Source organism: Drosophila kikkawai, chromosome 3L, assembly GCF_030179895.1.
Source record: "Drosophila kikkawai strain 14028-0561.14 chromosome 3L, DkikHiC1v2, whole genome shotgun sequence".
Classification (NCBI taxonomy): Eukaryota; Metazoa; Arthropoda; class Insecta; order Diptera; family Drosophilidae; genus Drosophila; species Drosophila kikkawai.
The window spans coordinates 15043646-15060620 of record NC_091730.1 but is presented as its reverse complement, the minus strand read 5'-3'; the positions used below and the strand labels follow the sequence as shown (position 1 = coordinate 15060620).

The 16975-nt window shown below is 39.5% G+C and overlaps 1 protein-coding gene across 5 annotated transcripts in view; it reads left to right on the top strand.

Moving 5' to 3' along the window:
• The first annotated feature begins 237 nt into the window (after positions 1-237).
• LOC108075035 (titin) overlaps positions 238-16975 on the top strand; it is a 124691-nt gene continuing 107953 nt past the window's right edge. For all 5 annotated transcript variants that reach the window (XM_070286110.1, XM_070286114.1, XM_070286113.1 and 2 more), the window contains exons 1-6: positions 238-343; positions 2000-2537; positions 13416-13538; positions 13601-14908; positions 15230-15574; positions 16798-16974. In XM_070286110.1, coding sequence (XP_070142211.1) covers positions 2223-2537; positions 13416-13538; positions 13601-14908; positions 15230-15574; positions 16798-16974 — 2268 coding nt within the window. In that variant the 5' untranslated portion in view covers positions 238-343; positions 2000-2222. The remainder of the gene's footprint in view (positions 344-1999; positions 2538-13415; positions 13539-13600; positions 14909-15229; positions 15575-16797; position 16975) is intronic.

The window sequence follows — 16975 nt, the reverse complement described above, 5'->3', positions numbered from 1 at the left end:
CCAGACCTCTCTTCTCCCAAAGACCAAGCCGGCTTTTTCCCAAAACTGAGCTCAGCGAGAGCCAAGAGATCGGAGGAGAGAGAAAAAAAAACTGACATATAAACTGAGCGAATCGGTTAATATTCAGCTGGGCGCGCTCTCTTCGCTGCCGATCTTCTGCTGGCCCATAGATTCTTCTCAGTTTTGTGGGATCTGCAGTCTTCAGTCTTCGGAACTTTGGTCAGTCTTGTTCGAAGTTCGCGGCGTTCGGTTGTTCGGCTGTTTTTTGTGTGGAAAAAGCGGCGCGCGCGCGTTTTGCCTTAACCACTCACTCACTCATTCACATCTCCTCCGCTCGAATAATGTGCGAATAAAAACATATCTATGTAAATTAAGTTAGGGGTTGGAAGAGGATGACGGCAATAAATTCGCCACTTCCAAACATAAAAAAAAGAGGAAAAACATATTTTAATCAGCAATAATTTACCGAGAACATTTTTGGCATTCAAAAAAATATTGTTGGCGTCTGAAATCAACAAAAGTGTGCTAAAATTTATTGTTGTTGCCCCTCGCACAGTTTTTGTGACGACGACGACCCTCAACGAGCAGAAAACAAAATAAAATGTTTAACAAATAGAAATTTTTGCCACAAAATGCGGCCAGAGAAATATTTTTTTCGAAAAATATTCAATGACTTGATGCATTGAAAGCTGGCTGCTTGCGCTAAAAAGATTGAGTCATGTGTAGTTTTTCTTTTTTTGACTTTAAATACAATATACATAGGTTCTTTACTTTACCACCACGCCCCAGAAATCTCAATCAACAATATAGTTTTTCTTTTTGGACAACAACATATGGGGGTCCGGTCTCCCAAGCATTTCCTCAATTTTCGTTACTGTAAACTTTTATAGGGAACGACGGACTTCTTCTTTCCAAATTTTTTTTCGGTTGTTGTGCGCCGTTTTATTTTTAGCCAGCGAAAAGTACAATTAAAATAGTTTACATTACGCCGCCAGCGAAGGCAGCAAACGGCGGCGACTATTAAAATTTTGAGAGAAACACCAAAAAAATTACCTAATAGAGGCAGCAGCTGGTTGCACACCAGCATACGCGGCGTATGCGTAATATATTCAAAAATATCCAAATAAGCATATATTCATGGATCCCCAAACGATGACGACTGACTGACGACTCCTGCCAATATGCAATTGGCACATGTCCGAATATCTGGTGGATACATTGGTTGTTTCACTAAAGCTGACGCACATCCGTGCGCTTTATCTGTAGCCGCCAATCTCTTTTTGCATCTCTGTATCTGGGCTAGAACAACAGTTTAGCTTCGTGGCAGAAATCGCCGCGAAAAATTACTCAATAGTTTGTTGTTTAAAAATAAACGCGAATCGAGAAGCATTGTCATGAGAGGAGAGGAGGCTGGCAACGAGACTAGCACACGCATCAAAGGCAATTTTCTCAGGCTCAATATGCAAAAAAAAAAAAGTACACACAAAGCGATGCTCTCGGCATACTAGTTAGTTACACAGAAATAAAAATTAGATGGCAAATGTGTATTGAATATGCTAGGTTGCTTCAGAAATTTTCTGGTTTATTAAGCCCCCAAAAAGCCATTTATGAATCCAAATTAAAGGCATAAATACCTTAAAAATAATAGAAAACCCTTTCAAATAGCATAAATCCCTTCATTTTCTGACCGTGTATATATACCTATATATATAGAAACAATAATAAACAAGGCACTAGCACTAGAGAGACAGAGAGAGCGCGAGTATGAAGTCATAGTCGAGAATTGTCCGTTTCGAAAATCAACCGATTCGCAGAGGTTCTCAGACGATCGCCGGCGTTGATAGCGTTCGCAACGATCCGAAATCGAAACGAAGCAAATCCTCCATATAGCTCTCTGGCTATAGATATAGCGACTATAACTATAACTAACCCAATAAATTAAGCCGAACGCGAGTGACTCGATTGTAAAGTCTAAAAGTCATCTTCTTCCCCCGAGCAGAGTTCAAAATGCACAACACGCGAAATAACCCGGCATAGGTAACATCAACGAGAGAAAACAAAACGACAGAGATTATAAAAGACGCCCCCGCGAAACACACAAAACTACACGTAGCCGCTAAGCCGACAACCAAACCAACCACTCAGCACTCCTCAGCAATCCTCAAAAGAGTCCAAGTCAGAGTCAGAGAGTTGAGAAGGAAAGAAGAAAAGTAAAACGAACCATGGAACGCCGCCAAGCCCTAGACTCATCGATGTCTTCGCTGTACTCGGCCGCTTCCTCCTCGAACCCCCATCCGCATCCCCGCCAGCTCCAGTCACAGCAATCGCAGCAGTCACAGCAGTCCCAGCTAGACGCCTTCAATTATTCAGCAACAATGTCATCATCGTCGCCGACTCCAAGCCAGGCCATGTCCACGGGCATGTCCACGAGCCACCACGCCACCTCTAGCAGCACCACAGGTTCCCTCAGAGCCACCACCATCGGCACTGTTGTCGTCCGCTGCGGACCCGTACAGCTGGTGATAGCGCTCCTACAAGTGAGTTGTAAAAAAAAAAAGAAATACACAAAAACTACAAACAAAAAACAACTAAAAACAAAACACATAAAAAAACGTACAAGAAATGGGAAACAAACATGAAGATACATTCATCTAGATACGAAAGAAGTGTTCGGAGAAAGCTCTTGAAGTACAAGGAAATTTATGCGAATAGCGATCTGGGTGGACTTGGGGGAAAAATGATTTGGGACCTAACTTAGGGAGGAGATTTTAGGATAAATCATGAATTGGCAGAAACACATTTGATTTCCTTAGATTATAGTTTGAATATCTTGAGGGAATAGTAATATTCCCAACTAAAAGAAAATATACCAAAATTGCAATGGGAAAGCCAGCATCTTAGATACATATGTACATCTAGATAAACCAGAAGTGCGAGGAGAAAGCTCCTGGAGTACCAAGAAATTTATGCGAAAAGCGATCCCAAAGGATTTTTGACCTATGTCTTGGGAGATCTTGGATAAATAATACACTTGAAAAGAGTTTTGCGAGTTAAACTGTAACACTTCTAAAAAACACTTTTAAAATGTTCGTTGAAGATAACATCTCAAGACCACCTTGACCTTTCTAAAACTCAAGTGAGATAATCATTTGAATGACAACATAATCCTAACCTTAATAAATAATGATGTAACCTTTTATGGAAGGTGTAGAGAGAATACATAAAACAATTACATCTTATGAAATATTTCCATCAATCACTTGTCTAGCTTTCACAATTGTTCCATTAAAAATTAGGAAAAATCACAACCTAAATCAAATAAAGTTACGCAACATAAAAACCAGCAAAGTTCGTATCGAACTATCTATCAATTATTTATCTTATCATCAAAACATTCAATTACTCACACTACCACCATAATTTTCCAGCCTCCAAGCCAGCTCCAAAAAGAATTCTCTCTATAAAAACCCTAAATTCCCACATTAAAAAACATTTAATTGAAATATTCCTATAATTAAGCAAAAGTCATTGCCACCAGCACAGTTTACTCAATCAAATTATGCGGCAGAATGTCGGGCCACCCTCGAGGTATAAGGCAAACCTCAATGTGACTTTAGCACTGAAAAATTCATGGGCTTCTAATGCCCAAAACTGGTTTACACAATTTTCGATTGTTTAAACCGGCTTCTCGCAAACGATTTCCGCGCCAATTAGCAATACGAAAATAACGAAAGCAAAAGTTTGTGGATAGCGGTTATAAATATTTGAAAAGCAGACCGGGCACAAAAACATACGCCACCAGAACCCAAAGAAACAAAAAAAAGGTTCAAGGTTGACTGTCCGTCTGACATCAGAACCAAAGAGATACTTATATACAAGCGACTAAACGTGACAAAAAGAAATGTATCTTCTCCCAGTCAGAAGAGAGATACTTTCGACAATTAGGAGCAGCTGCTACCTGTCTGGGGCCTGAATGGGTTTCTCAACCAAAAAGAGAGAAACTTTATTTGGGGCTCTGTCTGGGGCAGATCTTACCCGCCAATTTGCCCCATAAATCAAGCGCGAACTTGAAGCTGCGACTTGAACTTGAGGAGATGAAGCGCTACAAGTTTCATGCCCTCAAACAAAAGCAACAAAAACAAAGCCAGTGAACGCTCAATAATTATGGGCAGCCCATAGGGGTTATTTGTTGTTGTTTTTATTTTCTGTTCATTGAGCAAATTTCGGTGTGCCAATTTTTTTTTTTTTGTACGTTCGCCTCTGCCACAGCCAGAATTATAATTTTTGTTTCATTTACCACGAACGAGTGCTTTCCATGTGTTAAACATTTGATTTGATTTACAATTCATTTCTCCCCAGACTTCTGTGTTTCCCGTGCGTTTGCATATTATGCAAAAACACTTTTTGGCGAGCCTTTCAACACGTTTTGTTTTTAACATATTTCTGGGAAACGAAAAACCAGCCATCTCGAGTAAATGTAGAACTCTGTTCTGGTTTTTGATGTCGATTAAAATTATGTTTAACAAAAATCGAAGAGATTTTACACTAAATGTAATGAACTTCGTCTTTATAAAGAATATAAATAAAGGTTTAGGGAAGAGGTTGAACTATTTAACTACACAAAAATGATTAAGTAATTCAATACCAAAATAATAATAAAATTTAAAAAATTTCCTATTGGTTTCTATGAATTTTTGTCAGCTGCTTGGCTACAAAATTGATTTTAGCCACAAAAAATTGGCTTACCTGATGTTTTTTCTTATTATTTTCGGGTCCCAAAAAATGCTGTTGAAAATAAACAAGAGCGCGTACACTCTCTCACGTCTCCCTCTCTCTCAGGTAAACAAATTAGCTACGGGCCAGAGCCAAAAAAAAAAAAAGGCTGAAAAAAGATCAACAAAAGAGTAAAAATAAATACACAATATATATTCCACAATGAAAGCAAACAGATGTATAACAAAAACAGAGAACAAAAAAAAAAACCAAAGAAAAAGAAACAGTGTATGAGCTAAAAAATGTTCGATGAGCTCAGCTCTGTTATTGTTATAAATTCCACGTGGGGTGGTGGTGGGAGGCTAGAGGTATTTAACGGAAGTTCTGTTGAAATTTATGGTGGTGTATAGGACTAAAAAGAAGCAACCATAAGTTTGCAGACAATGCAAATATGCCAAAAAAGTTTCCTTCCTTTTGCGTTTATTTCCACGAAATAAGCAACAATTCCTTTTAGTTAGTTTTTCCTTTCCGACTACTCAAAAACTCCAACTGACAACATACAAAGTTGAGATATTAAGATTTTGAATGTTAAGTGGTAAGGGAAAATATAAACAGAAAATAACTGAAAAGTTTTCACTTCGGTTGTGACATTTATTGTAGTTCAAAGAGCTTTTTACGATATTTTCGTAGAAAGGAAAATAAATTCCAAAATACATTGTATCCGTCATCGAAGCATTTAATTGGAACTCTAAATCTCTCTTTGGGCAACCCATCTCATCACCATCATCTGCCTTGGAATTCCCCCATCTGACATGATTTACATATCCCTTCAAGTATCAAGTCTTTAGTATTTGCCCTGCCCCATAGATAATTATCCAATGTGGGCCCGGCCAGGGCGGGCATTAATCTTAATGGAAGATTTTGCTCTGGCTCTGACGCAAAAATTTCGATTACAATGTTTGTTGATGCAACACGAAAATATTTACAAGTGTTTGAAATGTGGGAATGTAAGGATGGGGGGACAAGGGAAAATGTTTCTGCCCGGTTACAAAACGTTTCGTTTTATGTTCTTCTGGAAATGAAAAATTAACTTCAAGGCAATTAAAAGGCCAGCGCCAAAGGAAGGCCAAAATAAACCAAAGCCAGCACGAGAAGAAGAAACTTCAAAGGCACACGCACAGCCAAAAGATTTACATATTTGTTTAGCTAGACTCTCTCTCTAAATAAATAGATTTCCCATGAAGCGTGCCGCGAATGTGGAGATCTCGTTTAATTGAGTCTAATGCGCGAAACTAATTTGGAGATTTCCTAGGCGAAGGCGAAGGGGCTGGACCATGTTATAATGGAGCAATTGGGGCGCAACTAGCGACCTGCTTCGGATCTCAGATCTTGGATCTCGAATCTTGGATCTTGAATTGGAATCAGGCTCTTGGCACGATCTGCTCTGATTTGCAGAGGAGCCGCAGTAGAGGCGCCAAAGGAAAGGCAGAAAACTCTAATTGAATTTATGGCGTTTTCATTTGTAAAAGTCGCAGCTTTTCACTCATAAATTGCCCAGACATATGAGCATGTACTTATTGGACGGCTCTGTACACGCAGCAACATATATTTTAAATCAAGTTTATTATTATTAATTATTATTTAATGAAGATTTTAAAATGAATTACCTCTATTAATATTAGTTTTCGTTACAAAAATATAGTTTTTTTTGGGGAAAAGTGAGACCTTGAGGGCACAAACACAAAACTTACATATCTTATAATACCAAAATTCTGCACTAAGGATTAAAAAAGCTGAAAACATACACGTCCTAATCCATATTGACTTGGTTTTACTTTGTTTACTAATTCTTATTAGAAATTATTGGGCTCCTAGCTTCAAATTTAATGCCCAATTTGGTCATAAAAACTTAAAATTGATCTTAAATTTTAAGAATATCATATCTACTTCCTTTATTATAATATAAAGTACATTAAAATAGTGGCAATATTTCGCTCTGTGTACCCTAGAGTGTGTGTGAAATATATGCCATTGCCTTGGGCCTGGCGTGGGTGAAACGCTCTGCAGCTGCGCACAGTTTGGCAGCGAAAGAGAGGGCCAGATGAAGGCCGTAAGAGACGGACATAGGCGCAGCGAAAGAGACGGGCGATAGAAAGCAGCGCCAAAGCCTGAAGTCTGAACGAAAGAAATGTTTACGACGCTTGGCAGGCACATAAATTTACGCATGAAAAGCTTGCGCATTCCGCCCGCTCTCCAAAGAGACTCTCGGGATCGCTTTGGCGATGGAACTGGGACTCGTACTCAAAACCTATGATGGAGATGATGTTGATGGTGAGATGGTGAGACTGTGACTGGTGACAGTGACTGGCCTGCGTGATAGTGATTTGTCACAGTGATTTATGGTTTTGTGGTCCAAAACAAATGACAAGGGCGTGGCTGTCATTTTCTGGGTTGAAATTTTAAAACGAAATGTTGACAAACAATAATTAACTAGGGTAAATTATAGTGACTACAATAAAATACCGAAAGATATCACAGTCTTTGGATTGTTATATTAATTAAAATTTATAAATATAAAACAAATAAATTCTATAGAAATTTAGTCAAGAGCATAAAAGATACACCTCCTCTTACAGTATAAATAACGTCTAAATTATTATACTTTTTACATCCCAATTAGTATAATTTCTTCACTTTCGGGTTTGATTACACTATTTTCTTTTAAATACCTCAATTTAAACATTACAAAAAACACATAAACCTAGTAGTAAGAGTAAAATTGACGCCCCGCTGTTTTACGCAAATAATTTCAGGCAGTGATTTCTTTGCCACTTCTTTGACCATCCGTCTGGATGGCGTGTCACGGCGAATGGGCCGTAAATCTTATCAGTAATTGAAAAATTCCAGCCCTAACTGACAGTATCCACACCGCGAGCTGGCGGTGAGTGTCGTCAAGATTTTGCGAGCGCTGAAAATAATGTATTCTAGGCGCAGACGCAGTTTTGCCTGTCTCTTCCATGGGATCTCCCTGCGTTTTGGTTTGAGATTCAGATGGGAAGATGGCTCTATGGCTCTGGGCACTGGGTTCCAGCTCATCCAAAAGCCGGCTTGGGAACTGCTGCTGTCTATCGGTGGATTTAATGCAGCTGCTACTTAGCGCAACTGACAAAACAGTTTGGCACGCACTGATTGATAAGCGAGGAAAGCGGTCTAGGAAAAATGGCTAGAAATATGGAAGAAAAATGGTAGGAGGGGGGGAAAACGAAGACCAGTTGGGCATAAATTTTGCCAGAGCCGAAAGCCTGGCTTAAAGATAGAGAACGAGTACAGTGATCACTAGCAAAAGAAGAGGTAAATAATTTAGATTAATCTTGGAGGAAATATATACCTGAAGAACAACAAAATATTTATATTTATTCGGTTTTCTGACTTCATGACTTTGTACTTAGAAACATACAAAAACAAAAGATTTAAATGCTATACATTAATCCTTCCTGTGATCTGATTTAAGCTATCCATTATCCTATTATCGCTTTTAAGCGCCATGTTAAAGCAGAATTCTTGTGTCCACTCAATTAAAAACCACACCGCTCTAATTTAGCAATGTCGTTCCTGTAGTAATAGCTGTAATCTCTGCTTTCCGGGAGACCACTGTGGTCGCTGGAGGATCCAGCTGCTGTAATTACCGGAGTGGAAGCGACGGCTCGGCGGTTTTCGAGTTAGAGACGCGAAATATATTGCATGTTTACATGGCAACTGATAGTCGCCGATAAACGTTCAATGAAAGTCGCGCTTTGCAGGCGGCAAAGACTCCTGCTGCTGCTGCTGCTGCCGGCGATGTTGCAGATGTTGCAGATGGGAGGCTGCCGCGAGTCGTGGCCAACAATTTGTAGAAACAATTATAGAAATTATCTTTTAGTTGGCTTGCGAATTAAATTGAAATTTAAATTGCATTCGATGATGGCGACGGCGGCAGCGATGGGGAGATTGCCCAATACGTGTACTCATAATTTACATTGGCCTGGGAAAGTGCGACCCACAAAACAGAAAGCCTCAACAGAAATTGTTCTATGTATGTTATGTTTTCGGAGGTAGTATTTATAGAACCCCCAAAAGTCTGACATCACTACTCGCTGATGATGATGATGATCGAGGCGAAACCTCTGCTAAATTAACAATAACAAAATAGCGGCGGAATACACACGCGGGCAATACGTTTTTGCTGTTCTTTGTTTTATGACAAAATCAAGTTAAGTTTAATGGAGGAACAGAGCCAAAGCGTCAGAGCGTGATGACAACAAACGCCGAAACAATATGGTTACACTTTGAATAAGAATTGCACAAAAATTTAGAAATAAATTTAAAAGAAATTATTAAATATATTATTTAATTAAAGCAAAAAAACATATATTGAACCTAAATTGAAGTGTAGAAATTTAATATTCAACTTTTTTATGCAAACCAAAAACCTTAAATATTACATTTAATTCATAGGAATGTTGCACATATTTATCTTATAATTCCCAACTAGTTTAAAACAAATTATGGCTATAATTCCATAACTCTTTTAAATATGATTCCTTTTCATATTAAATAATAAAGCAATAAATTAGAAATGAAATGAAATATATAAGTTTTTAATTTGGTTTTTACCTTTCTACAGGTGTCCTAATTTTTCTTAGTGTATAGGTAAAGTAAATACATTTGCATATGCCTATTTGTACAATACATTAATGCTGTTTGCTCTCTATCAAGTCGCACACACACATCAACGTATGTTAATGTGGTTTTTTTTATTGGTCTGTGTTTGTACAAACTTTTTATGACCCTCAAATACAACATTCGGGCTTATGTTTGATCAGGAGCAACACACACACATTCCCGTTTGATTTATGTCGCTATAATGAGCCATTTTCAATTTGTATTCAATTAGCTTACCTTTATTAGAGCAGTCGCACAGCCACAAAATGAAATTGTCGCAAAAAGGCCAACAAAACATGTGATATGGAAATGTGGCAAAATTGCATATTAATGGGCGAATGTGTGGTATTTCTGTACTTTGTCTTTTTGTTTAGGTTAAGGCTGGTTAGTGAACTTTAGGAAAAAAAATATATTCACAATTTAAAATGTTTGAAAATGTGTGAAATAAATAAAATCATAATGAAAGAGAATATTCATTCATTAGTGTAAATTGTGAATCATGTGTTTCTTTACCAGATAAATAAGAAAAATGTTTCGAAATATGGCGTTCTCAAAGACAAGATGTAAACGTTGCCAAATTGTTAGGTGGAAAAATGTTCATTAATTTTAATTGATCGTTTGTCGAAATCGTAAATATCAGTGAGCAGAAAAGCATTACAAAAAATTAAAAATGCTTTACAATGAAGAACATAAATATTATTAGAACAGGAAAATAAACCGAGTGTAATAAAGTATTTCCAGAAATTTGCTACCTAGACATTATAGCCATATGCTATTAAGTTATTAAGTTATTTTGTCTAACATCTTCCCAATGTTTCTCCATTATTTCCATTACAATTTCCTTGAAAAGGATTCTGATAAAGTAAAATAAATCAGGTAAAACAAGCCAACGCCTCCGCAAATTGCTATTCCCAATTAAATCAGAGATCGGCATTCGGGATTACACGTACATACGGTACATAGCCAATGGCCGCAGCTTTAATGAAAGAGCAGAACAGGCCGGCGCTCTATAAAAATGCGCAATGATTTCACACAAAACGATAACAGCAAAAACAACACAACAGCATCGAGGTAATTTTATATCGAAATCGTGTTCTATCCGCTGCCACAAAGTATTAATTTAAAAGCCAAAAACGTGTTTCACGCTAAGCGCCTCAAAGTGGACGATTGTGTTTGGACCCCTCTCAAGTCTCATGTCTCATTCTTTTTTCCTTGAAACGTTCTTTGCCAACTTTGGTAGATCTTATTGTACCCTAGTTGAGAATATTTTGTGATATAAATAATGATTGGAAATTATTTTGAAGCTATTTACAAATAAATATCTTGACATTCACTTTTCTATTAATCAAATTTATAGCACCATTTTAAACCAGTTTATTAATCACTTTTCAAAGCTTAAATTGCATATTTATAAGTAAGATATGAGATCACGAATGATGCCTTTATTTTTATTGCTGTTATAAATCTGGATCTGCTTGTCTTATGAAAATAAATCTCTTGATTTTCTAACATATTTTGAGCTAGTACCAAGTACATATAATTTAATTTTTCCAGTTATTAAATTTACTTGTAAATTTGTACGTTATATTACAATACCCCTTTATTATCATTATTAAAAACGAGTATACTTTTATTATTTATAAAGATTACCTAATTAACTCTGACACCCTTCCGTATAATGCGATTATAGATCAAACTGTTAAATTTGATCAAAAACCCAAATAATTATACAGCCTGTCAATGACCTAATTGATCGACAAGGGTATTCCATTGTTCGATTCCCGAACCCTGGCATTCCTTTCTGGGTCTTATTGTTTTTGAACCGCCGCCGGTGCTTTTGGCATTATATCATCGCCTTGATGGGTGGGGAATAGATGGAGGGAAATGGTATAGCGAAATGAATCCTCCCACCCGGCCACGATCGTGGAGCACTTCCGCCTTGGCAACTGGCAACGCGCGGCTGGCGACTGACTGCCCCAAGTGCCGGCCAAAGAAGACGCGCTTCTAAATGTCCAAATGCATATTACGGATCTTAACGGCTCGGTGCGTGTCTGTGCGCCACTTGAAATACGATTCAATTTCGCAATGAGTGACGTATAGAGTACACTGGGCAAAATGTTAGTGATAATGATATGGTGAATTATTAATATATAATAAATTGGGTGGATTCAGACTGACCTTTTGTAAGAAAATTGAATAATAATTTATCAAGAAATAAGTTTTTAAAGACATTTTTATATTTTTTTTATATACTATAAAAAAAGAAAACTTTGCTTACGTTTTTCTCAGTCAAATGCTAGTGTCAATCTTTGAGTTAAACCTTAATTTAGGCAAAAACCAATGTTTAAAACAATATATTTCAATTAAAAAAATGTTGAACACATTGAAAATTTCGAATCTACGATTATCCAAATTATAGAAAATCTTCTTTATTCTAAATAATTTATATTAAATTCAACTTCAAGTTTTCTTCATGTGCAGGGGGGCCTGTGTCGAGTACGAGGCGCCCGGCCATATGCATAATGGTTTACTTTATGCTTTATACGTCGTACGTATGGTTAGTTATGGTCGGCCTGTTTATAGTGATGTCATGCCATTTATGGTTCATATTTCAGTTAGACTACGTGATTATCCATCCCCCCCATCTCTTGCTCTCGCTCCCTGTCCGTTACACTTCAAATTTATTCCGATTTTCGAGAATTATTTGTGTGCATGTATATATTGGAAATCAATTCACGTCGCATTGAGTCACTGACTTTGACTGGTTTTCTTTATCGCTTTACATCGCGCAGCTAGTGGGGCACACACACAATTTAATTTAATAGCAGGGTTATTAATTTGTATAGTAATTGATTAATGACAGTCACAGATAAAATAAACTGAAAACCTTTTGGGTGCTAAATTGGAAAACTACAGGTCAACTCCTTGAAAGAAAACCATTTTGACTTTGCAGTATTAATAGAAAAGCAAATTGGAAAACTATTCTAACTACCTTGTCATCAAATCTATTTAAAATATAGTAAATATTTTATTAATAACAACATTTATTTAAATAAATTTTTATTATTAAATTTCTTTCCTTTTCTAAACTAAATTTTCTCTGAAGCTTCACTGTAACTCCCAAAAAAAGTTGTAGAAAAACTTGTAGAAATTAACGCCCACGCAGCTTTCCCTAAAACCCAATAAAAACCCAACCAGAAGCAGTTTCAAAACCATCAGCCAAGCTCTGTCTGCTCTCCATGGTTTCGTGGCGGTTCATGTGGCATGTGGCACTTTTTCCCCCTCGACTCCATCGACACATGCTCATCCCAACAGGAAAAACTAACGGATGCCATTACCATAAACAGCCAATGCTGACCTTCATTGCAATCAAACAGAGCTGAGGTTGTGGTGCCACTTCTGCACTTGGGATACCAGCCAAGATTGTGGCTTCTGGCTTTTGTCTGTCTTCTGGCTTCTGGCGGTGCTACCAAAATTAGAAGCTGCTGTGCAGCATTGTCGCAGCCGGAGCAGGTTTTCCCCAGTTTTTCCTGCACGAGATCATCGTCGTTTCCTGGCCCGATGTCAACTACGAGTTTCATGAATGGCCAGGCAGCCAGAGATCCAGCTGCTGGGATCACAGGAACGTGACTGTCATGGTTTTTGGGTTCGGAATTGGGTAGCAGGAATGACGCAGACCCTTGTGGGAGAATAGCTGCTTAAAATAGTAGCAACTAGTGCGAGGATTCTTATGGAAGGGGTATCTCTGGGAAATTTTATAATAATGTGTTGGAATGTAGGATTTTAAAGAGAACAAGATTCCTATGACTAAGCTAACACAGGATAATATGTAATGGGATAGAAAGATTTAGTTTTTAATAAGGTTTCTCTGGAAAAAAATGTAGAAGGGAGTTCTTTTGCTTTGAAATCTCTTTCCCATCTTAGGACACCACATTCATTCATAACTCTAACCCCAAAATCATCTATATATATGTTTATTAAATACCCTTAACTTATTTCAGAGTCCCGAAAAGATCTACATAAAGGTGGTAGAACTGGAGCCAAAGATCACAGCCTTGGGCGATAATCTAGACGAATCGTTGCGTATGCAAAGGGAGCACGATGAGACTCTCCGAAACCTACAGGTGAGTGAGGTCAAACCTCATATAAAAACTGTATATTAAATACCCTGTAAATCCCCTTCCAGAGCCTGCCTGGACCCATGGATGAGTTCGTGCAGAAGGCAGACAAACTGCTGGCCAGCAAGCGAATCAGTTCGGAGCTCGTCAATGCCATGGCCGATACCCTAAACATCATCTGGCAGGACATTCTAAATCTCCTGCAGGACCGTCAACACATTCTTATACTTTGCACACAGTTCCATGACAAGATGACGCAGTGCTTCCGAAAGATGGATCAGCTAGAATTGGCCTGCGAGGAAATCCTGCAGCCCCTAGATGTCCCCCGTATCCAAGAGTTCCTCAACAGATTCAAGCAACTGAGAATTGACATGCTCACCGGCGTGATGGCCGCTCTAAAGGATGGCAACGAACTGCTGGCCCAGTTGGAGGAACTGGAGAAGCTGGAGACACTTGATACGAGACCGGAGCACATAAAGCGCGATGCCACGAGGGCTGTGCACCAGGTTCAACAGTGGCTGGAGGCCCTGCACGATCGAAGAAACGATCTGGAACTCGCCTGGCAGACGAGAAAGACCCAAATGGAGCAGTGCCTAGCCTTGGCCCTACTGGGACGGGAATTGGTGGATCTAGAGGCGGCTCTGCAAAAGGCTCGCATCGAACTAAACACCATGTACAGCCTGGGAGAGTGCGAGCACACGGCCAATGAAATGCTCGCCAAATACAGGGATTGGAAGCAACAGGCTCTGTTGCTCCGAGATCGAGCTCTTAAGATAACCAGAGCCAAGGAGAAGGTCCAGTCCGCTGGTCATTTCACCTCCGATGAGGCCTGTGCTCGGGCCTATGCCGTCCTTAGTGGCTGCACCGAGCACTTGGATCTGGTGGATCAACGGGAACACTGGCTGCACCAATCCCGAGAGTTCTTTGCCAAGGCCGAGCACACTCTGAGTGTCCTTGAGAAACTCGAACTGGAGCTGGCCAGTGTGAAACTGCCGCCCAATTCCCCCGAGAGCTATGCCATGTTCTCCAAAGTGGAGCGTGATGTTCGAAACTTCACCGAGGAGCCAATCCGCATCGGTTATGGCATCCTGGACGAGGTGGGACGCACGCAGCCGGAGACGCATGGCGTAAAGAGGGTGCTCGATGAGCTGGAAAACCGCAAAGCCTATATCGAGGGTATCTGCGCCCACAGCAGCGAGGATCAGCAGAAGGTGCAGAGGGCCTTGAGTGAGTTCCTGACTCAACACAACGAGCTCTTGGCCTGGCTAAGGGCCTCGGGTCAGATGCATCTTCAGCAGAACGTGGATATGGGAAGGAATCTCCACCAAGCCAAGCAGTTTCTCCTGCAGCACCATGAACTCATGCAGGATCTAGAGGTGGGTTGGTCTTGGAGTTCTTCTTAGAGATACAATTTTAATATTTCCACTTGACCAGAGCCTTTTTTAATTTTTAAATATTTTTTTCCATTATTTAAATAATGTTCATTAAACTGCTTGAAAAAGTGTAAAGTTATTAAAGCAGTAACCTTTTTAATTAATTTCAAGTGGCATTTTTTCATAAAACTATATTTTTATAATGGCTTTTCGGCATATTTTTAAGTTTTATACTTTTCCACCGAGTTCCCACCCCGTAAATATCTTAAAAACTCGCCATTAAATTGTAAATTTATAACTAAAACCTCAATTATCTATCGCCAGATCAAGGGAGAGCTAATCAACATGCTACTGGAGTCCATCAAGATCCATCTGGAGTCTCTAAGTCCCCAGCAGCGCTACGATGTGGACTCCAAGGCAGAGTCACTGCACAAACACTGGATCGAGCTAAAGGATTTGGTGCTGAAGCGTGTGGACTGTGTCTCCCTGCTGATTGATTTCTTCGAGCTGGCCAACGAGCTCTCCAGCCAGCTGGATAACCTAGAGCGGCAGCTGCAGCAAACACCATCCGATGAGCACAAGCTGCAGTTCCTCCAGGCCACCTGGACGGGAATTGCAGCCACCTACAGCGAGCTCAAGTCACGCGGTCAGAGATTCATCAACTTAAAAGTGGGTATAGGGCTAAGGGGAGTCAATGCACTCCACATCCGCTCTCAAACTACACCTCCTCCTCCTTCTCCTTCTCCTACTTTCATATGGATAAGTTATTTAATCTAAGTTTTGCGGAATTCTCTAATGTCAGGGCTGGTTCGTTATGCATGCTGCACTCTGTTTATGCTTCATCTATGCCCGCAAACTTTGCTCTTTCGCCAACTAACTGCTGACAGCTGGCGCATTTTGCACACGCTGTCCATCAGCTCCCAGAAGCGGCTTGCTGACGTTGCACAAAGAATCGCGAAAAGTTGGGGCAAGGAAAGGGTATTCAAGCGGCTACACTTGAGGGAATTACTTAGGGAAATTTTTAAATTATTAAAAAATTTTATTAATATATAAAATCTAAAGAGAGAGGTCCATAGGCATATATTTTTCTTTTTTAAGAAGGAACTTGGTAAAAATATTATTTAAAAGTTTTACCTTACACTAAAAGCTATAGTATCGAATATATCATTGTATCTGATGTCCCCTAAAGACAGTATAATTTAAAAAAAAAATTCCTTAGATCAAAAGATAATTTTTTAATTAAACCTGAGACTTTTTCTAATGGATCCTCCCAGCCAAAGAGATAAATCTCAAGCATATCGGCTAGAGTGTTCCTGTTTTCAACTCCCTGTCTTCCTCAACTTTTCGCCAGTCCGCCGTGCTGGGTTCATAAATTATAAACAATATGATTTGGTTAGCCATAAACATGTATTCAAAACGACAACGTCATTTTGCCCCATACGTGCACATAAAACCGGGAAGAAGCGGCGGCCCAGCAGCAGCAGACGATTTTTTGAAATTAGAAATTTTGCTGCTCCGCCGCAAGTTGTGTGTTGAATCGAGTCAAGTCGAGTCCATAAATAAAGAAAGCAATTTGCGCTGCCGGCTATAGATAGGTTGTACTATACGGGGTCTGGTCGCGAGAGCTGGGTCGGATCTGGCCTGGACTCGGGATGGCAGAAGGCAGCAGACCCTGGCCACAGTTAGATGCGTGCGCCACGCGCCGCTTTTTTACTCGGAAAAATTCCCTCTCTGCACGCGTCTGCTCGCGACACTTGACGAAGACACAAGGCACAAGAAATATACAACACAAAATAAAAACAGAAAAATAATACGAAAACCAAAATCAAATAGAAATAAAAATAAAAATCATCTATTTTCTATGCTATTTTTAACGACGCGTCGCTGCGCAGATTGTGGATCCATATCTCGAGACCAAATCCTCGGCACAGGCGGTGCAAGAGACGCTGAACGGCTTCAGTAAGCGGCAGGTCGACGTGACGAGCAGTTTGGAGAATTGGACGACCAGCATCGAGGAGAAGCGCCAAGTGGAATACCTACTCGAGAAAGTCATGAGCGACAACGAGGAGG